Source organism: Aegilops tauschii, chromosome 5, assembly GCF_002575655.3.
Source record: "Aegilops tauschii subsp. strangulata cultivar AL8/78 chromosome 5, Aet v6.0, whole genome shotgun sequence".
Lineage (NCBI taxonomy): Eukaryota > Viridiplantae > Streptophyta > Magnoliopsida > Poales > Poaceae > Aegilops > Aegilops tauschii.
In genome coordinates, this window is record NC_053039.3 from 371,962,865 (window position 1) to 371,987,939 (window position 25,075).

The 25,075-nt window shown below is 44.9% G+C and overlaps 1 protein-coding gene and 1 long non-coding RNA gene across 3 annotated transcripts; both read right to left on the reverse strand.

Moving 5' to 3' along the window:
• Window positions 1-11,421: 11,421 nt before the first annotated feature.
• LOC109751311 (mitochondrial uncoupling protein 5) lies at window positions 11,422-12,886 on the reverse strand. Its single transcript, XM_020310203.4, has one exon. The coding sequence runs from the start codon at window positions 12,701-12,703 to the stop codon at window positions 11,732-11,734; it is 972 nt and encodes a 323-aa protein (XP_020165792.1). The 5' UTR covers window positions 12,704-12,886; the 3' UTR covers window positions 11,422-11,731.
• Window positions 12,887-14,775: 1,889 nt separating this feature from the next.
• Window positions 14,776-19,879, reverse strand: LOC141023436 (uncharacterized). 2 transcript variants are annotated; one of them, XR_012184873.1, is made up of 7 exons: window positions 19,255-19,879; window positions 19,065-19,162; window positions 18,369-18,431; window positions 16,876-16,972; window positions 16,567-16,774; window positions 15,883-16,071; window positions 14,776-15,230 (listed from the first exon to the last, which is right to left on the reverse strand). It is a non-coding gene; the product is annotated as an uncharacterized lncRNA (long non-coding RNA). The 2 variants fall into 2 exon arrangements; XR_012184872.1 differs by having other exon boundaries at window positions 17,074-18,431.
• Between the last annotated feature and the right edge of the window lie 5,196 nt (window positions 19,880-25,075).

Sequence of the window (25,075 nt, forward strand, 5' to 3'; positions counted from 1 at the left end):
TTCGATGACAATTTGTATTATGAGTTATGTGATTTGATGTACCGAAGGTTGTTTGGAGTCCCAGATGAAATCACGGACATGACGAGGAGTCTCGAAATGGTCGAGACATAAAGATTGATATATTGGAAGGTTACATTAGGACACCGGAATGGTTGGGTTGTTTTGGATAAGTTTCAGAGTACCGGGGGTTACCGGAACCCCCCGGGAAGTTATTGGGCCTCATGGGCCTAATGGTGGAAGAGAGGAGGCAGGCCAAGGTGTGGCGCGCGTCCCCCCTAGCCCAAACCGAATTGGACTAGGGCTAAGGGGGCCGCCCCCCTTTCCTTCTCTTCTCCCTCTCCTTCCCCCCTTCTCCTTGTGGAAGTAGGAAAGGGGGGGATCCTACTTGGAGTAGGACTCCCCCCCTTGGGCGCGCCTCCTCCTGGCCGGCTTCCTCCTCCCTCCCCCCTTTATATACGTGGGAGGGGGGCACCAAAAAGGCACATCAAAGTTTCTCTTAGCCATGTGCGGTGCCCTCCTCCACGGTTACACACCTCGGTCATATCGTCGTAGTGCTTAGGCGAAGCCCTACGCCGTCGTGCTGACGGAACTCTCCCTCGGCCTCAACTGGATCAAGAGTACGAGGGAAGTCATCAAGCTGAATGTGTGCTGAACACGGAGGTGTCGTACGTTCGGTGCTAAGATCGGTCGGATCGTGAAGACGTACGACTACATCAACCGCGTTGATAAAACGCTTCCGCTTTTGGTCTACGAGGGTACGTGGACACACTCTCCCCGCTCGTTGCTATGCTTCTCCTAGATAGATCTTGCATGATCATAGGATTTTTTTTGAAATTACTGCGTTCCCCAACAGTGGCATCCGAGCCAGGTCTATGCATAGATGTTATATGCATGAGTAGAACACAAAGAGTTATGGGCGATAATAGTCATACTGCTTACCAGCATGTCATACTTTGATTCGGCGGTATTGTTGGATGAAGCGGCCTAGACCGACATTACATGACCGCGTTCATGAGACTGGTTCTACTGACGTGCTTCGCACACAGGTGGCAAGTGGGTGTCTGTTTCTCCAACTTTAGTTGAATCGAGTGTGACTACACCCGGTCCTTGTTGAAGGTTAAAACAACACACTTGACGAAAAATCATTGTGGTTTTGATGCGTAGGTAAGAGCGGTTCTTTCTAAGCCCGTAGCAGCCACGTAAAACTTGCAACAACAAAGTAGAGGACGTCTAACTTGTTTTTGCAGGGCATGTTGTGATGTGATATGGTCAAGACGTGATGATATATAAATTGTTGACGACAACGATGCTTCAATAGAGATCAAGGTGTCAAGCCGGTGACAATGGTGATCATGACGGTGCTTTGGAGATGGAGATCAAAGGCACAAGATGATGATGGCCATATCATATCACTTATATTGATTGCATGTGATGTTTATCCTTTATGCAACTTATTTTGCTTAGTACGGCGGTAGCATTATAAGATGATCTCTCACTAAATTTCAAGGTACAAGTGTTCTCCCTGAGTATGCACCGTTGCTACAGTTCGTCGTGCCGAGACACCACGTGATGATCGGGTGTGATAAGCTCTACGTTCACATACAACGGGTGCAAGCCAGTTTTGCACACGCAAAATACTCGGGTTAAACTTGACGAGCCTAGCATATGCAAATATGGCCTCGGAACACCGAGACCGAAAGGTCGAGCGTGAATCATATAGTAGATATGATCAACATAGTGATGTTCACCATTGAAAACTATTCCATCTCACGTGATGATTGGACATGGTTTAGTTGATTTGGATCACGTGATCACTTAGATGGTTAGAGGGATGTCTATCTAGGGAGTTCTTAAGTAATATGATTAATTGAACTTTAATTTATCATGAACTTAGTACCTGATAGTATTTTGCATGTCTATGTTGTTGTAGATCAATGGCCCGTGCTAATGTTCCTTTGAATTTTAATGCGTTCCTAGAGAAAGCTAAGTTGAAAGATGATGGTAGAAACTAAACGGTCTGGGTCCGTAACTTGAGGATTATCCTCATTGCTACACAGAAGAATTACGTCCTGGAAGCACCGCTAGGTGCAAGACCCGCTGCAGGAGCAACTCCGGACGTTATGAACGTCTGGCAGAGCAAAGCTGATGATTACTCAATAGTTCAGTGTGCCATGCTTTACGACTTAGAACCGGGACTTCAACGACGTTTTGAATGTCATGGAGCATATGAGATGTTCCAGGAGTTTAAGTTAATATTTCAAGCAAATGCCCGGTTTGAGAGATATGAAGTCTCCAATAAGTTCTATAGCTGCAAGATGGAGGAGAATAGTTCTGTTAGTGAACATATACTCAGAATGTCTGGGTACCACAACCACTTGACTCAACTGGAAGTTAATCTTCCTGATGATAGTGTCATTGACAGAGTTCTTCAATCACTGCTACCAAGCTACAAAAGCTTCGTGATGAACTATAATATGCAAGGGATGAACAAGACTATTCCCGAGCTCTTCGCGATGCTAAAGGCTGTGGAGGTAGAAATCAAGAAGGAGCATCAAGTGTTGATGGTCAACAAGACCACTAGTTTCAAGAAAAAGGGTAAAGGGAAGAAGGGAAACTTCAAGAAGAACGGCAAGCAAGTTGTTTCTCAAGTGAAGAAGCCCAAGTCTGGACCTAAGCCTAATACTGAGTGCTTCTACTGCAAAGGGACTGGTCACTGGAAGCGGAACTGCCCCAAGTATTTGGCGGATAAGAAGGATGGCAAAGTGAAAGGTATATTTGATATACATGTTATTTATGTGTACCTTACTAATGCTCGCAGTAGTGCCTGGGTATTTGATACTGGTTCTGTTGCTCATATTTGCAACTCGAAACAGGGGCTACAGATTAAGCGAAGATTGGCTAAGGACGAGGTGACGATGCGCGTGGGAAATGGTTCCAAAGTCGATGTGATCGCCGTCGGCACGCCACCTCTACATCTACCTTCGGGATTAGTTTTAGACCCGAATAATTATTATTTGGTGCCAGCGTTAAGCATGAACATTATATCTGGATCTTGTTTGATGCGAGACAGTTATTCATTTAAATCAGAGAATAATGGTTGTTCTATTTATATGAGTAATATCTTTTATGGTCATGCACCCTTGATGAGTGGTCTATTTTTGCTGAATCTCGATAGTAGTGATACACATATTCATAGTATTGAAGCCAAAAGATATAAGTTTAATAATGATAGTGCAACTTATTTGTGGCACTGCCGTTTGGGTCATATTGGTGTAAAGCGCATGAAGAAACTCCATGCTGATGGGCTTTTGGAATCACTTGATTATGAATCACTTGATGCTTGTAAACCATGCCTCATGGGCAAGATGACTAAGACTCCATTCTTCGGAACTATGGAGCGAGCAATAGACTTGTTGGAAATAATACATACTGATGTATGTGGCCCGATGAGTGTTGAGGCTCGCGGCGGGTATCGTTATTTTCTGACCTTCACAGATGATTTGAGCAGATATGGGTATATCTACTTGATGAAACATAAGTCTGAAACATTTGAAAAGTTCAAAGAATTTCAGAGTGAAGTGGAAAATCATCGTAACAAGAAAATAAAGTTTCTGCGATCTGATCATGGAGGTGAATATTTGAGTTACGAGTTTGGTCTTTATTTGAAACAATGTGGAGTAGTTATGCAACTCACGGCACCCGGAACACCACAGCTTAATGGTGTGTCCGAACGTCGTAACCGCACTTTATTAGATATGGTGCGATCTATGATGTCTCTTACTGATTTACCGCTATCGTTTTGGGGTTATGCTTTAGAGATGGTTGCATTCACGTTAAATAGGGCACCATCTAAATCCGTTGAGACGACGCCATATGAACTATGGTTTGGCAAGAAACCAAAGTTGTCGTTTCTTAAAGTTTGGGGCTGCGATGCTTATGTGAAAAATCTTCAACCTGATAAGCTCAAACCCAAATCGGAGAAATGTGTCTTCATAGGATACCCAAAGAAGACTGTTGGGTACACCTTCTATCACAGATCCGAAGGCAAGATATCGTTGCTAAGAATGGATCCTTTATAGAGAAGGAGTTTTTCTCGAAAGAAGTGAGTGGGAGGAAAGTAGAATTTGATGAGGTAGTTGTACCTGCTCCCGAATTGGAAAGTAGTTCATCATAGAAATCAGTTCTAGTGATTCCTACACCAATTACTGAGGAAGCTAATGATAATGATCGTGAAACTTCAGATCAAGTTACTACCGAACCTCGTAGGTCAACCAGAGTAAGATCCACATCAGAGTGGTACGGTAATCCTGTTCTAGAGGTCATGTTACTTGACCATGACGAACCTACGAACTATGAGGAAGCGATGATGAGCCCAGATTCCGCGAAATGGCTTGAGGCCATGAAATCTGAGATGGGATCCATGTATGAGAACAAAGTATGGACTTTGGTTGACTTGCCCGATGATCGGCAAGCCATAGAGAATAACTGGATCTTCAAGAAGAAGACTGACACTGACGGTAATGTTACTGTTTACAAAGCTCGACTTATCGCGAAAGGTTTTTGACAAGTTCAAGGAGTTGACTACGATGAGACTTTCTCACTCATAGCGATGCTTAAGTCTATCCGAATCATGTTAGCAATTGCCGCATTTTATGATTATGAAATTTGGCAAATGGATGTCAAAACTGCATTCCTGAATGGATTTCTGGAAGAAGAGTTGTATATGATGCAACCAGAAGGTTTTATCGATCCAAAGGATGCTAACAAAGTGTGCAAGCTCCAGTGATCCATTTATGGACTGGTGCAAGCCTCTCAGAGTTGGAATAAACGTTTTGATAGTGTGATCAAAGAATATGGTTTTATACAGACTTTTGGAGAAGCCTGTATTTACAAAAAAGTGAGTGGGAGCTCTGTGGCATTTCTAATCTTATATGTGGATGACATATTGTTGATTGGAAATGATATATAATTTCTGGATAGCATAAAGGGATACTTGAATAAGAGTTTTTCTATGAAAGACCTCGGTGAAGCTGCTTACATACTGGGCATCAAGATCTATAGAGATAGATCAAGACGCTTAATTGGACTTTCACAAAGCACATACCTTGATAAAGTTTTGAAGAAGTTCAAAATGGATCAAGCAAAGAAAGGGTTCTTGCCTGTGTTACAAGGTGTGAAGTTGAGTCAGACTCAATGCCCGACCACTGCAGAAGATAGAGAGAAAATGGAAGTCATTCCCTATGCTTCAGCCATAGGTTCTATCATGTATGCAATGCTGTGTACAAGACCTGATGTGTGCCTTGCTATTAGTATAGCAGGGAGGTACCAAAGTAATCCAGGAGTGGATCACTGGACAGCGGTCAAGAACATCCTGAAATACCTAAAAAGGACTAAGGATATGTTTCTCGTTTATGGAGGTGACAAAGAGCTCGTCGTAAATGGTTACGTCGATGTAAGCTTTGACACTGATCCGGATGACTCTAAGTCACAAACCGGATACATGTTTATATTGAACGGTGGAGCTGTCAGTTGGTGCAGTTCTAAGCAAAGCGTCATGGTGGGATCTACGTGTGAAGCGGAGTACATAGCTGCTTCGGAAGCAGCAAATGAAGGAGTCTGGATGAAGGAGTTCATATTCGATCTAGGTGTCATACCTAGTGCATCGGGTCCAATGAAAATCTTTTGTGACAATACTGGAGCAATAGCCTTAGCGAAGGAATCCAGATTTCACAAGAGAACCAAGCACATCAAGAGACGCTTCAATTCCATCCGTCATTAAGTGTCCGAAGGGGACATAGAGATTTGCAAGATACATACGGATCTGAATGTTGCAGACCCGTTGACTAAGCCTCGCTCACGAGCAAAACATGATCAACACCAAGACTCCATGGGTGTTAGAATCATTACTATGTAATCTAGATTATTGACTCTAGTGCAAGTGGGAGACTGAAGGAAATATGCCCTAGAGGCAATAATAAAGTTGTTATTTATATTTCCTTATATCATGATAAATGTTTATTATTCATGCTAGAATTGTATTAACCGGAAACTTAGTACATGTGTGAATACATAGACAAACAGAGTGTTTCTAGTATGCCTCTACTTGACTAGCTCGTTAATCAAAGATGGTTAAGTTTCCTAGCCAAACATGAGTTGTCATTTGATGAACGGGATCACATCATTAGAGAATGATGTGATGGACAAGACCCATTCGTTAGCTTAGCACTATGATCGTTTAGTTTATTGCTATTGCTTTCTTCATGACTTATACATGTTCCTATGACTATGAGATTATGCAACTCCTGAATACCGGAGGAACACTTAGTGTGCTATCAAACGTCACAACGTAACTGGGTGATTATAAAGATGCTCTACAGGTGTCTCCGATGGTGCTTGTTGAGTTGGCATAGATCAAGATTAGGATTTGTCACTCCGTGTTTCGGAGTGGTATCTCTGGGCCCTCTCGGTAATGCTCATCACTATAAGCCTTGCAAGCAATATGACTAAAGAGTTAATCATGGGATGATGCATTACGGAACGAGTAAAGAGACTTGCCGGTAACGAGACTGAACTAGGTATGATGATACCGACGATCGGATCTCGGGGAAGTAACATACCGATGACAAAGGGAACAACGTATGTTGTTATGCCGTTTGACCGATAAAGATCTTCATAGAATATGTAGGAGCCAATATGAGCATCCAGGTTCCGCTATTGGTTATTGACCGGAGATGTGTCTCGGTCATGTCTACATAGTTCTCGAACCCGTAGGGTCCACACGTTTAACGTTCGATGATGATTTGTATTATGAGTTATGTGATTTGATGTACCGAAGGTTGTTCCGAGTCCCGGATGAGATCACGGACATGACGAGGAGTCTCGAAATGGTCGAGACATAAAGGACACTGGAACGGTTCGGGTCGTTTCGGACAAGTTTCGGAGTACCGGGGGTTACCGGAACCCCCCCGGGAAGTTATTGGGCCTCATGGGCCTAATGGTGGAAGAGAGGAGGCAGGCCAAGGTGTGGCGCGCGCCCCCCTAGCCCAAACCGAATTGGACTAGGGCTAAGGGGGCCGCCCCTCCTTTCCTTCTCTTCTCCCTCTCCTTCCCCCCTCTCCTTGTGGAAGTAGGAAAGGGGGGGCGAATCCTACTTGGAGTAGGACTCCCCCCTTGGGCGCGCCTCCTCCTGGCCGGCCTCTTCCTCCCTCCCCCTTTGTATACGTGGGAGGGGGGCATCCCAAAGGCACATCAAAGTTTCTCTTAGCCGTGTGCGGTGCCCCCCTCCACGGTTACACACCTCGGACTTATCGTTGTAGTGCTTAGGCGAAACCCTGCGCCGGTAACTTCATCATCACCGTCGCCATGCCGTCGTGCTGTCGGAACTCTCCCTCGGCCTCAACTGGATCAAGAGTACGAGGGACGTCATCGAGCTGAACGTGTGCTAAACACGGAGGTGTCGTACGTTCGGTGCTGAGATCGGTCGGATCGTGAAGACGTACGACTACATCAACCGCGTTGATAAAACGCTTCCACTTTCGGTCTACGAGGGTACGTGGACACACTCTCCCCGCTCGTTGCTATGCTTCTCCTAGATAGATCTTGCGTGATCGTAGGATTTTTTTTTTTGAAATTACTGTGTTCCCCAACAGTTTCGACTATGTGCCACATCTCAATTGTCTGTCGTGACCGCCTCCTGGGGAGCATAGCTAACCCCCAACCTTGTACTTGCACCAAGAGCTTTGTCTCGCAGCCCTGTGTCCATTCTCGCACATCACATCTCCCTATATTCTTCCTTCTCCTTCGCAAGCACGTGAACCAGAACGTGCCTCGCCATGGTCATCATAGTCATAGCTCAAGCCTTCTCCTCAACCTAAAACCTTCTCGAATAGCTCTGCCTCGACCCCTTCTTCCTCTCAAATGAAGGAATCATCGAGGGATTTCCTCTACAATCGCCATCGACTCCATCTCCTATGACATCGATGCCGGACGCCATCGCCCAATTTGCCGCAGTCATAGCCTCCCTGGCCCTGCCGAGCTGCCTGATAGCCTCATGTTGATCTCATGAGTGTTTCCTATCTTCTCCCGTTGTCAATTACGAGCTCTAGGTAGCCCGACGTTGAGGGTCGTGAGCTCGATGTCGCCACTGTCAAGTTCGTCATCACTAGCTCCACCCCCAGCCCGATCGAGCAGGATCACGAGCTCGTAGAGCTCCCAGGGTGCCTTCTGTCCCATTAGTTTGCGCGCATGTGGACCGTAGTGTACGCCTGTGGTGATCCGGTGTTCTAGCCTCCGGTAGACGTCGTCGCTGTTGTCGGTTCCGGTGCCTTTGTGTCTCTTGCGAGTACTAGTCGTCACAAAATGATCCTAGCTACAGGGGCATGTTTTCTAGGCTTGCCATATATACCCCTCTAACATTCTGGTAGAGGGCTGGCTACCTCATTTGAACAAACCCTAGAGCACACAAGTGTTCCTTCATTCTCTCTTGCACCAAATCTTAGACACCGGAGACATTCTTGAAAGTTCTTGAGAGATATCCCACCAAGTGATAGATCTACTCCTTCCCCATCTCTTGACCAAAGGAATTCGTGATTTGAGCAAGTCTTGAGCTTTTCCCCATTGATCATGTTACTCTTAGAGGTTGGAGACTCCTAGGCGATTGGAGTTCTTCAGAGAGGTTGTTGTAATTCACCTCGAAAAGTTTTGTGAAGGTTTGGAGACCACCTCAAGGTCAACCACTAGTGGTTGAGAATCGCATTCGTTGTGATATCTCAAGGAGAATATGGTGAGCCTTCATGGTGTTGGTGTGCCTTCGTGGTAACACCCATACTTCCAATGGTGACTAGTTTCCCTCCAAGGAAGTGAACATCGGGATACAACCTCGTCTCTGGAGTTTCGGTTATCCATAACGCTACTCCTTACTTGTGGTTCATTTGTCTCATTGTCCTTTACTTGTTATATCATACTGTTGTTGTTCATTATATTGATAGCATGAGAATCACATTTGCAATTGTTAGGCCACTTCATATTCCGCATATTGCCTAGTAATTAAAATTTGTAATTGTACCTATTCACCCCTCCCCCTCTAGGTCCATCTCGATCCTTTCAATAAACCAAGAATGGGATCTGGCAATAAGAGATGGTCGACACGTGTGGGTAAAGTTGTACACCCATGCATGATTAAATCTATTCTAATAGACGTGTCCGCGGTTATGTGACTACTTGGTGATCTAAGCCTAATCATAGAGAACTTCAATAGTTACTCTAAATTGCCAAGATAAATGTGATTGCTTTGAATTACTTCATCAGGATTGGACGAGGAGGAATTCATGGTTGTGTATTGTTTGGTGAATAAGATAGATGGACTCGAGTTTAGAATGCCTTCTTATCCCCGTTACAACTACTTGGTAGTTGTGTAGTCTTTAATACCCTTCCAAGTGTAAATAATGCTTCCGCAAACAAATCCACATAACCCCCCTTTGATACTGGCTCATATGTAGATAGTTTTGATGTAAGTCTTGTGAAGTACAATTGTACTCACCTTTGCCTCCTTAATAAATGTTGCAGAGGAGGCCATTGATCCACTGGTGGCTTCAACATGGAGATCGACATCGATGAGTAGCTTGGAGGTCCTAGACAACGGTTTGGTACCTTGGGAGGGCTGTCGTATTTTCTATTACAACCTCCTAGGCTTTCATTAAACTTAGTTTGTATCAAACAATAATTTGCTTCCGTTGATACTTGTATTGTGCTGGGTCATGTGACCTGTGCTTGTATGTTTGCTCTTTAGAGCCTTTGAATAATATATGTTTGAGTCTTAGAGTTTGTGTTGTGATACCTATTGTTTCTCAACACATGGCATACATGATGTGTGTGTGATCATAAAGCGCACGTTGTGTGCATGGTTTTGGAATCTTTCTTATGCAATTGCTAGCGGTTGGTCAAATACAGGGTGAAGCTACTTGTTTAACTGAGAGTTTGAGAGTCGTCTCGCCCCTACTCCAACCGTGTATTCCTTTCGTTGTTGTGTATGGCTTGGGATTGATGCTCCAGCTCAGTTAGATTGTGTGGGAACCGTAATTCCCCCGTCGAATGATGTTCCCCTAGGGATTGGGGAACCATTTGTTCCAGGCTTTCTACGAGGAGATCACATCCATGGGCCAGTCAGATATCGAATCACTAAGAAGGTGATGCTTCTGATGTTCCACGAACATCTGGTGCCGTAAGAGACAACCGCCACACACCTGTTCTGGAGTGACATACGCTGGTTGCAACATTGAGGATCTAGCGCCATCACTGTCGCTATTCTGCAATTCCATTGCTTTAGTAACAAATATGCTACATATGAAAGAGCATTGGTATGCACAAGGTTGTCAGAATCGTAACCCTGAATCATAAAAAAGTAGATTCTACTAACCAAAATCATAGAATCATAGTGGCTAGTTCGGATTGTAAGTCGTAGAATGTATAATAGAATTGTGATTTTGACAACCTTGGGTAGATGTATGATTGTCCATCTGCCATCACAGACCGTTTTAAAGCCAAAATGTCGAGCCTTTGAATCAGTCGAACTTTTAGTAATGGGACCAACAACGACTTTGTTTTAATATAAACAAGAACTCACTTTCCTCTTACTATTTTCTTGTCGACAAAGGCTTTAAAATGCCCTTCTAGAATCCACAGCAATGCAAAGCACTATATCTTTCTCCATATTCTTGCTTTGGAACCGGACCAATTGGTTCCCCTTTTCCCCGTGGCACGTTTTTATTCCTCCAACAACCGGTTCAAAGGACCAAACGCGTTTGGACAACTGTGTGGACACTGGATAGTCATAATATTCGTTGATGTCTCATGCCAGTGTCATTAGGGCGTCTCGTATGTACACAGAAAAAATTAGGCATGCGGTCTATTTTGCCTGGGTCCCAGCTTATGGTCGACATAAGAAATAAACATTGGCGATGCTGATGCACTTATGTGCCAGATCTTGAATGAGCATGGCCATATGCTTGTTGTCATATGTTTGTTGGGCCATCCGTCCGTTTGACTGTTCGTTCATTTGTTTATAACTCTTCTTACCAGATGAACAAGGGAATGGGGTATCATTTGGCCTTTGTCAGCACTCAGCAGGCATAAGATCTACCGAAGTAATCACTAAACAACACACTTCATGCGAAGTTAGAATAATCCTGGGGTGTGGTTCATCATCATGCAATGTCTTGTACTACAAGACATGGTAATTGTAACTTGGTAACTGCTGGTCCTGTACTCCTACCCCTTGTGCAAGAAAAACAACTGGTCCTATTCAAATGCTAAGCCTGCTGATTTGTTTCCCATTTCCTACCCATCTTTGTCTGTATTGGCCGATGCAAGTTTAATTCCAGCATTCTGCTTTCTGGCAGAGGTCTAAAATAAATAACAGCGCAGTGAAAATTGGTAAGCCTGAACCGAGTTCGGCTCTAGAACACCCATGAGAATCATATAGTCTACTGATATGTGTTATGAGGAACTGACCAAGACAAAGTAGGTGGCACAGATCAAAATTCCCCACTAAATGATCAAAAATTAGCACACATCAAAATTTCCACCATAATTTATCAAATCCGCACAGGCACAGACTACGGTGTGGAGCTGCTGCTTGCGATCTATGGGAGAGGAGGGGATCATAGTTTTACCAATGGGGTACGCTACATTCCTGGGCCAGATTGGCGATGGCCATGCCGTCTTCCTGGGTCTCTCAGAAGTCGAAGTCTTTGAGCAGCTTCCGGACCTGCTCGAGCGTGACGAAGAGCACCACGGTGAAGGGTCCCTGTCGCGTCACCGTTGGGATGAAGCCCTTGTACAGCGCCAGCGCGCCCTCCGACCGCACCGTCTTGATGGCGCAGTCGATCGCGCCGGCGTACGGCGGCGGGGCGCCCGGCTCCACCTTCATGTTCATGATCCTCGTCTTGACCACGTCCACGGGGCTTGACGCCGCAGCGGCCACCAGGCCGGCCGTGAAGCTGGCCGCCACGTGCGTCGCCAGCCCGTCGCCGCCCGGGCCGCGCCGGGACAGGATTGCCTCCTTGGCCTGGTCGTAGGTGGCCAGCTGCGACGCCGTCACGATCATGGCGCGGTTGACCGTGAGCGACGACCCGCGCCAGAGCCTGCGCACGCCCTCGTCGCGCGCGATCCGGGCGATGGCGTGCGCGACGCTCCGGTAGTTCCGCCGCTCGGCCGCGGGGAGCCGCCCGTCCGCCTGCATCCGCACCATGGCCACGTCGGCCGGGTTGCCCACGGTCGCGCCGACGCCGCCGGCGACGAGCCCGGCCGCGATCTTCCGGTGCAGCGGCAGCGCGGTGCCGCCGGATTCCCGTTCCCACCTCCTCTTGATCGTGTCGTAGAGCCCCATGGACGTCGAGGAGTAGACCGCCTGCCTCAGCACGGTGGCCGACACCCCGGAGAGCAGCCCTGCGGGGCCCTCCGCGCGCAAGATCTGCGCGCCGATGGCGATGGGCCCGGGCCTGCGCGGCGGCTGCAGGAGGTGGTCGTGGTGGTGGTGATGCTGCACGCCGGGGGGGAACACGAGCGCGAAGCGCATGGCCGGTGCCGGGGCCCGGGCCGCCTCGCCCTGTAGCTGCATGCGGACCTTGATGAGGTCGAGCGGGTGCGTCGAGCAGCCGGCGACGACGGAGGCGGCGCCGCCCTCGACGAACCCCTTCAGCCCCATGTCTCCGTCTCTGGTGTCTCGTCGGTGCGGAGGGTCATGTGGCTAGGAATCTGGAAGCCCCAGCGCTCGTGGGGAGGCGGAGGCAGAGGTGGAGGCGGCCGAGGTAATGGACGGCCGGGGGAGGGGAGGGGAGGCGGGCGGGCGGGGTGCTGGGCTGGGTCTCGCAACCTAAGACTTGTGGGCCGTGCCGTTGGTAAAATGTTGGTGGAAGCTGCCAAGTGGAGACCCTAGTTGCTGCTGGCCCACGTGCGCGTGGCCAGCCCATCGCCTTCCGCTCCATTCCTTTGGGGATTTTATACGATCTGTTGTATACTACAGTATTCTTTTGGCTATGTAGTTGGTGGTGATAGTGCGATAGCATTTTTGCGCCATGCCAATTGCCACTTCCACCTTCCATCTACTTTTTTTTTGCATGGAAACCTAGAGATAAGAGAGCATATTCCAAACAAAAAGATTAACTTCTTAACAATTACTCCCTCATTCCCATTATACAGTGCGTGAAGGCTTTTGGCACGGAAATTAGCGCAACGCTAAATGCAAATTACTAAGCCATGGTTACAGAAAGTTTTCCTTCATGATATCCTTTAACAAATATGGTTGGTTGATCCACGATTAGCGATGGTTAGATTACTTCGACCGTACAAGCAAGAATATCCGGAGCTGGTTTCTAACACGCCTTAGATTTTGAGATTTTCTGAAAGAGCTTAGGTGCCTAAGATTTTGGGAAGGACGGACCAGTATATGTCTATTACAACAATGTTATTTTCTCTGTCACAAACTCTATTGGAACCAAGTAGAATTGCAACATAACTTCTCACGATTGGCAGAAATATCTGCCTCATTATAAACTATGAAAACAATTGACTGGCTAATAAGGGAAACTGGACACTAAAGATATCACAATATATCAATCCGCTTGGTACTATAGTTTTGGAGTCAACTTAGCTTTCCTTGCACCAAAATAATGGTAATGAAATACGTAAACTAAGATAAAATAGATGATCCTGGTTTAAAGCATTTCAAATAAAACATGACCCACTGTGAAGGCCATGCTTTCACTCATCGGAGACCGCCTAATATGTGTCATGAGATTGGAATAGTCTCAGCCGTTCTTATCGGCAAGTTTTGTTACCTCCCTAGCTCAAGTTGCTTTGGTTTACCACAAACACCAATTTTTTTTACAGGAATTCTACTAATATTGAAGTAGATTTATTAACACTCTACAGACAATACCCTCATATGTACGTATATACACTCATCCCTACGGACGCACGCACACCTTACCTCCAATGAGCACGTCTGAGAGACTGAGCCGCCACATCATCTTGTGATTGACGAAGTTACCACACCTGCCTCCTTAGTCAACGAAAACGTCATTTCCCATTGAACGAGCATCACCGAAAGGCCTGGAATAAATTTAGGAAAATGCGAGCACCAATGCTAAGTCTAGGACTTGAGCACCGTTGTGTTAATTTTACCACAAAAAACCTAACCATCTAAACTAGGCTCAGTTCACAATATTGAAGTAGATAATGGGTTAAAAAATGAACATACTTTCAAGTATATGTTTTCGATTGTGCTAGCTAGCACTCTCGCCCTAGGGGAGAAGCTAGTCACTTTTGACTAATCCTATATACTTATGAAGTTCACCCCCACTATTTGATTTATCTCAACATGCAGCATAGACACGTCAGCATCCAATTATATCCCATCATGTCACATCTCATGTAGTCCCACTCAAGCCCACCTCTTCAATTCTGACCAAATATTTTCCCTGGAAGAAAAACTGAAGCGTTTAGGATTCCCCACTGCCCACGCGGCCTTCCTGATTAAGCCCAAACCCATCGCCTCCTTTTCCCTCTGTACATCCTACGAGGCGTCCAGGATCCTGTCTCACTAGATCGGCAACACGCCTTGGCATGAGGGTGCCGGTCCAACCGACATGGCCAAACAGCGGAAGATCAAATCGCATGATGCATTAGTAGGAAGGCAAGTTTAGCACATGTAATAGAACAACCAATTTTCTGGTTCATGGAAAAGAACAAACATTTCAGGAGCATAACATCATCGAGTTCAACAAAGTCATGAGATTATAAAAACTAACCGGCCGCAGAAGTAAGGCAACATCAAGTTCAATGCAGCCATGATATTACAAAAGCTAGTTAGTTGACATTAAGTTCAGTAGTACAAGTAGGAACATTAGAGAGCAAAAGCCAACACAATGGCAGTGGATGCACTAAAACTACGAAGCCATAGTTAGGCATACTGATAGATAGCTTTGGTTCAACTACCACCATGAGTGCCATTCCATATGAATCTGGTGTGAATAGTTCGTAATATAGATGACCACATGATGGTTTTGTATAGAAAATACACTTGTGATTTCCTTCTAAAGCGTATGGACAGGACAGGGAGCAATAATTTCCCCTTATAATCTTGAAGGCGAGATCCTTATCTGAGTATATGTTATTCTTTTATTCCCGCCGCCTTGACAAAGTCTGCCCAATTGGTACTGTGGCCCTCTTCTCTGTAGGAAAATATTCCAGAGCAGACATGGAAATGAGCTCCGGATGGAAAATAATTAGTGTATTTATGGGTGACATTGGCAAACATGACTTCATCTCTTAATCATGAAATACAAAAACTTTCTTGATCTGGTTATAAAACACAATTTATCAAGAAGAGTATGCCTAGCTTTCAATTTGAGACCTCTTGAGCATATATATTAGCGGCATTAGTATGAGAATTCCACATCTTTAGGAATTGCAATGACGGTGATGCCTACAGCACATGAACTAAATTATAGTGGTAGAATAGGATCAGTGTATTTCTGTTAATAAGGAGACTATTTCTGTTAAATGTGATAAATACTTGTTGTTAATAAATAACAGTCCTCATACTCGAAAAGAATTCTAATGTCTTCCACTAAAATTATCACTAAGAAGGCTAGGTTGAGATACAAATTTTGAAGTACACGATACAACAGAAATACAAAACATGATATGAACCACTAATTTCTGATATCGGTGGAGGACACTAATTTAGAAGATACGAGCTAAAACACATTCACTTCTCGTTGATATAATATGCTAAGGCATAACATCTAAAACTATTACGAGGGCAAAAATATTTAACGGCTCCAAAAATGAATAACAAAGAGAGCATTACTTTCCACATACCACAAAAGAAGAGCATTACTTTGCCAGACCACACAAACACACATCTTGTGATATGGTTTGGTTACCTAATCATCACCGGATGCCTGGAAAAAAGATTCCTGACCGTGACACCTTTTGGAGCCTTTTCATATTGTGACAACTCTTGTAGGGGACTAACAACCAACCGGAAGATAAAACCAACATAACCACCTGCAGACAACACGTACATAAACATGGATAACTGGGACCATAATGGTGATTGAGAGGAAGTGTACATAAATAGAAGACATATTTTATCACTAAATTGCATTAAACTGTTTAGCAAAACAAAAATACATTTTGGGGCATATCCATATCGAACTCGACAGGGACAGAAGTAGTATTCAAGTGTAGAAATATGGGGCACAGGATATCTTTTTGGTCCTCGGCTGAAAAGTGCATCGAGACCAGCCAGAAAAGGGGAAAGCAAAGCAAGGGGTGGAATAAGCAGTACGACAATGGAAGCTCCATCAGATATCCAGTAGTACTGTACAAACATAAGCAAGGTACTGGTAAAAGCACCCAAAAGTATAGAATACAAATAAGCAACTACAATGTTTCTGAAATGCTAAAGCAAGGTCACAGTTAAGATAAATAGGTAACAATCATTGTTATGTACATCATCAACATTTATGTGCTTGTAGAAAGAGTCCAGTGGTTGCTTACCACATAACCAATAGGCCTGCAATTTTGCAAGAGCAACGACATTGGGAATAAATAATCCGTTTTGTTGTCCAGTGACTTCATTGTTTCTTCGTTTATGACCCCAGCAGTCACTCTACCTGTCAATCGATTTATTGAAACTCCATAGCTTGCGCAAGGCTGATCATGAATTGCCTGCTTGGAATCCAACAGTGGAACTACAAAATTCTTCCTGTAGAATTAGAAACACAATGGTCATTTAAAAGCATGAGAAATGTTGCTGTAAGACATGCTATTCTAGTCGGCACTTATTTTCAAACCTTGAGCACTCACCCAAGTCTGGGGCATGGACATGATGGTGATGAGTCATGTAGAAGTTTCCGATCACTGCCACAATACTACCTAGCTTGTAATAACCAGAAACAGAGGCCTGTATTTCGACAAAATAGTGGTTAATGGATGGACATACTACGGTGCTAGCAGACAACATATTTTTTTTCAGTTTGACATAAAAGCACATTTCCAGTTCACCATGAAGCAAATTAAGGTATGCCTTGCTGCCGCGCAACGATATTTCTTGTGCTTTCTCACGAAGCCATTGCCTTATTATAAGTGTTTTTTCTTTTCTTTTTTCTCAAATCCCTACAAAAGAACAGATAACCGAGCATATCCTCTGAAACTTAAAATGGGACCATATATATTCCGTAATCAAGACTTCTGGACGGATGCTAGGTATGTATTAGTTTGGTTTGGTTTCATCTCAAAGATTCAGCGCAACAGACCCTGCTGTTACCTCATGAATAAGCTGAATATTTCTGCTGCTAGCGAGTAACAGCAATGAGAAGGTAGAAAATTAAGTAAACCGTAAAAATACCTGTTATTAATCACAATGGCAACTATAATTAGCAAGCAGCAACCAATGCTTGGTGCATATATAAACAACAATGAGAAGGTGGCCTACTGGATCCTGGAACACATACACATATTTCTCCCAAAGCACTAACCTGAACACGACTAACCTGAACAGGTACTGCAGTGCACTGAAAACTGGGCACACCCTACAAACATCGATATGAACCAAAATGCATATATCCCTCCCAAAGCACTAAGTAGGAAACCACCTGGACTAAGATTGATATGCTGAAAGATACATCTGAATCACATAATTGACTTGGTTTCCATTATTCGGCATTTTTGTTGCAACATTTCACATACCACTGCAGCCCAAGAGTAGCCAAACAAATAAAAAGAAACAAAAAGGAAGTGAACATGCATCTATCCAGAGAGCTATATATCTCATAATTAGAAAATAGCTAATGGACATGATCATTTGTCCGTCTTAAACTAAATCCTTCCACTTCTCTGGGTTAAATGAGCCGTGCCGCTCGTGGGCCAAGATTATCTACCATCGTATCTCTAATTTAAGTGAAGCCAGTAGAGAAGTAATTAGAGGTAGGAAACGTCATATCTCTAATCTTAGTGAAGTTGGTAGAAAATAAATAGAGATAGAAAAATTATGAGTGAGGGCATCTATCCAAGTAGGAAGTCCATTATGATCTATCAGCAGACTTTGAAGTGTTTTCTATGAATAAACAAACACAATAGTGTTCTCTGAATTATATTGTACGACGATAATCAACCAAGCAACTGGAATTAACAATGTAATGGGTAAACAATGTTTACTTAGAGATAACTTCAAGAGCATTGAGCTAGGTACGAATGACCTATTTTGTAGGTACACACCAACTTAAAGATGGCATCTAGCAGAGCCTTGACCTAAGAAAAGTAAGCCCACAGTTTAACCTATGTCGTAGGTACACAACAACCTGTTTGCTTAGAGACACTGCTGCCCCTGCAACAGCAGCAGCACCAACCCACAACAACAATACCTGCAAAAGACAAAGAAGAGCGACAATCAGAAGGGTTTAAACAAATATATCTAAAAAACATAGATCATAGCAGAGGTAAATAAAGCAAGAGCACCAAAAATTAACTAAATTGACCCAAGAAGCATCATAGCAGAGTACATCAAACCAACAATCAAAAGGAGATAATGGAGTGGAAGACCATAAATTAATCAGCATGTCTCAATAGTATAACATGAACCAATGGTGACAGGTGTGCTTATCATGTATTGCAGGCTAGCACATAGCAAGAGAAGAAATTTCATTTCACATATGCAACAACAATAAGAACAATTCAGGTTGGTCCCCTAACGATACACCCAACTCACACAAATTATCCAGTTGCGGCACACACAATTCCTTCCTCAAGGTTTTATGCCTTTTATGTCCTAGCTAAAATTCTTGGTACAAAATAATTAGAAGGACATCACAGTTAATTTCATGTTAGTGGAAAGGAACATAACACAAGCAAACCTCATGAGAGAGAGATGTCAGTTCAACTGGAATGGTGCAGCAATTAAATACCCAAACAGTGGCATGCCAGGCTAATTGGTGGTGGTTGTTGTTTTAGTAGCAGACATATACAAATCTAAGGAGGATGGAGAGCATCAAGCTTACCAGGGGCAACGTGGTTGAGCAGCAAGGCTAGGTGAAGCAGCAAAGAACAACATCCCATTTTTCCTGTACAATCCAATGGCCCTTTTCTTCAAGCACATCTACAAGAGAAGAGCAGACCAAATGTGAGCGCTGGGGATTTGAGAGAGAGAGAGAGAGAGAGAGAGAGAGAGATGGGGAAGAGAAGACAGACCTTGTCGAGCTCACTGAAGAGCTGCATCCCGGGCGAGCAGAAGCACGAGAGAGAGAGAGAGAGAGAGAGAGAGAGAGAGAGAGAGAGAGACTTGTTTTCCATTCACGTTCCAATCAGCAGTTCTTTCACGCGGTGAAAGGGGATAAAAATTTCATTCATCTCAGCTGGGGGTACAACCTGGGGGGCCTTGTCGATGAGCTCCTGGACGTAGTTCTAGCCGAAGCAGCGGTGGCCGGCGTCGTCCGCGCCGTGGATGACGCCCACGGGCTTCGTCTTGTTCACCGCCACCACGCGCATCGACTCTGACGCGCGCCCCGGCCGCGCCGCCGCCTGCTGCGCGCGCAACAGCACCGAACGAAGCCGCGCCCTCCACCGCTGCCACGGACGCCATCGCCGGCGCCGCTGATCCGCCGCCCTCCTCCGTGGCCGCTGCGCCGTCGCCGTGGTTGGTGGAAGCCGCCTAGGCGTGCGGGGCCGAGCGGGGCGTGTTGGGGGAGGAAGAACGCGGGTGTGGGAGCCGCCGTCGCCGGATGAGGAGCGAGTGAGGGAGGGAGGCGGCTGCGTGGGAGGGAGGAGGTGGCGGCTGCGGGAGGAGTGGAAGCGAGCGAGGGAGGAGGCGGCGGCTAGGTTTTAGCACGGGAGCTGCCGCCAATTTATATCTGTATGCGAAATGACCAAAATACCCTCGGCGGGGCACTGAAATAACACGCGGTGGCACAAACGAGTTGAAACTATTCATTGTAGCAGTGTCCGTTTTCGATCCGGCGGCCCAGATTGTCCGGGATGGAGATCCGACGGTCAAAATCGCATCAAAAAATCGATCTGACGGCCGAGAGTGGCTAAGCTCTGAGAGAGCTCATGTTCTCCCTAGATACTTATAATACTTATACTTATACTTATATCAAGATGCCTCCCGCGGCGGTCGCCCGGCTTGGCGGACATGCTCCCGTCTCACGCTCCTTGGGCAGGACTGCTATCACGATCCCCCTCTTCGTTTAGCGCAGCGACCAAGCTCCCGTCTGATACCCCTCCGGCAGGACCGATGGCCCTGCCTCCGCTCTGCATTCATCGCGACGGCGGAGATCTCATCTTACGACTCTGGGATTCCTCTTCTCGGCGTCATCTCTCCGGCTCAGGTATGATCACCTGTCCGATTCTCCTCCGATGAGTCTCCTGGTCCGCCGTGACTACTGGTCCTCCTCCGACGGCTCTCCGAGATTTTCTCCGGCTGTTCACTCCTCTGGCTCTGGCCGCCGGAATCCCATCTCCAACGAATTTACCGGTCCAAAAAACCGCTGATGCACCTCGGCCAATTTGCCTTTCGTCGTCCCCTACTGGCTTCATTCCGGCAAGAGTAGATGGAGGGGATCAGGTGGAGTTCTTTTTTCTCAATTGTTTCTCTCCACATGTGGTCGTCCATATTGTCCTCAACCTCCAATCTCTCATTCATAGTTCGCCTCTCCTGATGGGATCCCTGTTAGAGATGCATTTTGCAGTCCATGGCACTAACAGTCATCTTTTTTCCAGGAAACCATCTCTCTAGGGTTGATGTCCAGTCAGATTCCACCGCTGATTGCAAGGTACCCATCTATCGATTCGTGCATCCACTCCCAAGGCTCTGCACCACATGCGGGCATCAACTGATTCACATATAACCGAACCCGCATTATTTGAATTTTATTTGTGTGGATTTTGTAGCACATTAAGCTGCCGATGACAAGCCGATAAGAAATTTTAGTAAGGTAAACACCTAGATACGAACCATTGGAGAGGATGGTATCTTATCGGAATTGCTAATTTTTTTATAACACCGATATCCACCACACGTATGGTACAATAGGCATTCGCCCACACACCGTGTGTGGCATGAGCACGGGGCAGCCCACAATGGTTATGTGTGGGCGAACAGTAGAATTGCCCACACATGTGGTACGAAGCAAATATGCCCACACGGGGCAGCTACTTCGTGCCACACGCCTAACAAATACTATTCATCCCCATCCCGCGCGTGTGGTACGAAGCAAATATGCCCACACGTCCTGACGCAGCTACATTAGGTACCCGCGGGATGACGATTTAGTTGCCATCCGGGATGGCAGATGTAGTTATCTGGGATGGCAAATATGGTTGTAAAAGCATGGCAACTCTCTCTGTTTTAGTTAACTATAGTTGCCATGTCTAATTTATGATAGTTGCCGCGTGTAATCAAACCATAGTTGTCGTGTGTGATTAATTACTTGCCACATATGATTAAACAATAGTTGCCATGTGTGTTTACCTAGTTGCCACGTGTGGTTAACCACAGTTGTCATGTATGTTTATCTGATTGCCACGTACGCGCAACTGCAGTTGTCGTCTAGCAAACGAATCATAGTTTCCATGTACGCGCAACTGCACTTGCCATCCAACAACGTACGACTGTTGTGTGGGCGAAAAGCAGTTCGCCCACACGCGCGTGGACTAGGTGATGGCTGTGTGGGCAAAAACTAGTTCGCCCACACAACGTAGCTGGCAACCGCGTGCTGTAGGGCGTGTGGGCGATCTCTCCAACGCCCACACACCGGCCTTGTCCTACGTGGCACACGAAAACTGCCTCGATGTGTTAAGATTCGTGCAAACTTAACTGGACGGTGATCCAAGCGTGTAGGCGAGTTGCAATATTGCCACACGTGTGGGCGTTAGTATTTTCGTTTTTTTATATAGCATGCACATATGCATGGGTATGGTACTGTCATCACTCAGATTATGGAGAACAATCATCCATGATACAGGTTGAGTTTCTCATGAACGATTTTTTGCCGGTTTATACCAGTTTAAGCACCATCGACACACACCTATCTGGCCAGATGGGGAATGGTCGGTTTTGTTTTCATGTACGCATTTTCCCTGCTATGATAAAAAATTTCCTAAATAACTTTGAACTTCCGTGAAATTGGTGATATTATTGCAGTTGGCCTCCAGTGAAGATCTGAGATATTTTTAGGTGCAAAACAAATAGCCAAACATAGCTCACAAAATGATACTTGATTGTGGCATATGACTTAGCAACAGTACAGGCTTTGAACTAGCTTAGTGTTTGCGCGCGGGCGTGTCTATGCGTGTGGTTAGTTCTATATTTTCATCTTCAGATTGACATTACTTAAGAAAAAGCGAAAATTCTTATGAGTGTTAGTTGTATTGCACAATATATTAATTTCCTAATGTTAGTTCTTCATATTTGCAATGACCAAACCGTTGAAACTGATGTAGCTCAGTACTTAAGATCTATGATGAATTTTCTTAGAAGTTATGATAATTTAATCTTTAGCTACCGTTAGCTATGTTTGGCTATTCGATGGATGTAGAAACACAAGACACATGGTGATTTTATCCAAGTTATCCCATGAGGGCCTATGCACTGAGAAAGTTAAGGTTTTCACATAGTTTTATTTGGCGCAAAGTTTCAACTATTGCAGCTAATGGTTTGGCATAAACAATCTTCTATATGGTCTCATAAATCCAATAGGAAAATTATGTGCCTGCACGTCCGATAGAATCTACACATATGGATCAAATTGATCCCTCTTTGTGCATGTCTCCATATAGTTGTTATTACCACGGGAATATATCATTTTTGGCAGATCTGAATTCAAATTCAATGTGCTGACGGACATCAAAGAACCATTAGTAAAAAAATAGGAGGTAGTACTAAAATCTTCTCAATTTTTCTATGAATTTTCTTAGACAGAATAAAGTGCACAAAGGATTTACTTCACAGGTTGACCTAAAAGTGCTTAACACTCACCAATACTCAACTTTCCCTTTAGTTTATTTGTATATGCGAGATAATTATTTCAACAATGCCTACCTTTCAAATTTTTGTCCTTATATTATCATGTAAAATATTCCTATATATTTCACATATTCAACCTGTTATATTTTCTGCTATCCATATATTGTTTTACCAGTTGCCTCCATATTTTCCTTGCCAATTTTCTTTTTTTGATAGTTTATATCTTTTATAAAAATTTATCAAAGATATACAATATATTATTAATACAAACACTGATGTTCATACAATCAAATTGATAGATAGATAGAGAGAGAGAGAGAGAGGAGGAGGCATGTTGCCCAGCTTTAGCAAGCTGAAGCCCTTACAAGTACAAACCCAAGTTCAACGGAGTTCAAAGAAAGGAACAAGAAAAGAAAAAGGTTTGATACAGACCCAAAGGGCCGAGGCACCAGGCCAAATAACACGTCGACACCGTCTAGCGGGGACGATGAATGCCGGCGCAACCGACGAAGCGAGGCGACGTGAAACCTGACGGCAGAGGCCCTCAGCCTCCCTGCTGATCATCATGGGTCCTATGCCACCGTAGCTGGGAGGCGAGCGCTCGGAGCTTCTCCAGTAGTACCACAATGGTTGAAGCGTCCTCCATCTTGCTTAGTGGTTTCCATAGCTGCATAAAAATGATCATTTTATAGATGATATCAACAGGATGCTTAATAAATCTTCCTTCAATTACAGCTTTGTTCCTGGCATGCCATAAGGTCCAAGCCATTGCCGCAAAGACAAACCAAGTAATTCTACGAGGACGTCCAGGAAGCCGTGCAACTAATGTATGGAAAGCTCCAAATGAGTTGGGCGCTCAATTGCAATTTGTGGTATCGCGAATGGAACCCCATAGCTGCATTGAAATATATTTCAATTGGTTTCGCAACAACGTGCGGGGTATCATCTAGTTTTCTAGAAAGTTGAGACCAAGTCAAACTTTTCTTATTTGATAATATCTGAAATTGCGACACCATTTCTATCGTGGTTTTGTCACGGCAGATGTCCTCGTGAAAGGACTAAGTCTGGAGGCCATCGTAACTAGGTGGTCGCTTGAACGGGGTTGATCGGGAACGAAGGACACAAGTTTACTCAGGTTTGGCCCCTCACGGTGGAGGTAAAGACCTACTGCCTGTTTGATTGATATTGCTGGAGGTCTCGATTATAAGGATGCAGATTCCCTAACCTAGCTCTTAATATATTGCAACTTAGTCTTTTTGTCCTAGGGGCTCCCCTTTATATAACAAGTTGAGTCCATAGGTTTACAACAGATTCAGGGTCGAAGTGACAACCCGTATCCTACTCTAACTCCTACTCATCTTGCCTTCCAAGTTAGGGAAATTCCTATACATGGGCCTTCTTCATAAGCCGGCCCGCTTGCTCCTTTATGAGCCAACCCGTAGTCGGGTCATATAATGGGCCATCAACCCTCTCCTTGACACGCCACTATGACTTGAGAAACAATATGACTCATAGCGTCTTTGGGCCTTTGTCGGGTCATGCTCCAAGTCGGGTCTTGGTCGTGGGGAATATCCCCAACATTAACCCCCAGTTTAGCTTGGATTTATTCATGGTAAACTTCGCCCTGGAATATATTTTTGTTCTTGATCCTATCTTGCAAGTTATAGTCACCTACTACGTGTTATGATCCGGCAACCCTGGAGTGACAATAGTCGGGACACTTCCCGGTGATGACTGTAGTTTGAGGAGTTCATGTATTCAATAAGTGCTAATGCTTTGGTCCGGTACTCTATTAAAAGGAGGCCTTAATATCCCTTAGTTTCCAATAGGACCCCGCTGCCATGGGAGGGTAGGACAAAAGATGTCATGCATGTTATTTTCCATAAGCACGTATGACTATATTCAGAATACATGCCTACATTATATTGATGAATTGGAGCTACCTGTGTCACCCTATGTTATAACTGTTGCATGATGAATGCCATCCGACGTAATTATCCATCATTGATCCATTGCCTACGAGCTCGTTTCATATTGATCTTTGCTTCG

Bases quoted from the DNA above. Each gene is read 5' to 3' on its own strand.
- LOC109751311 (XM_020310203.4), bottom strand. From the start codon at position 12,703: ATGGGGCTGAAGGGGTTCGTCGAGGGCGGCGCCGCCTCCGTCGTCGCC.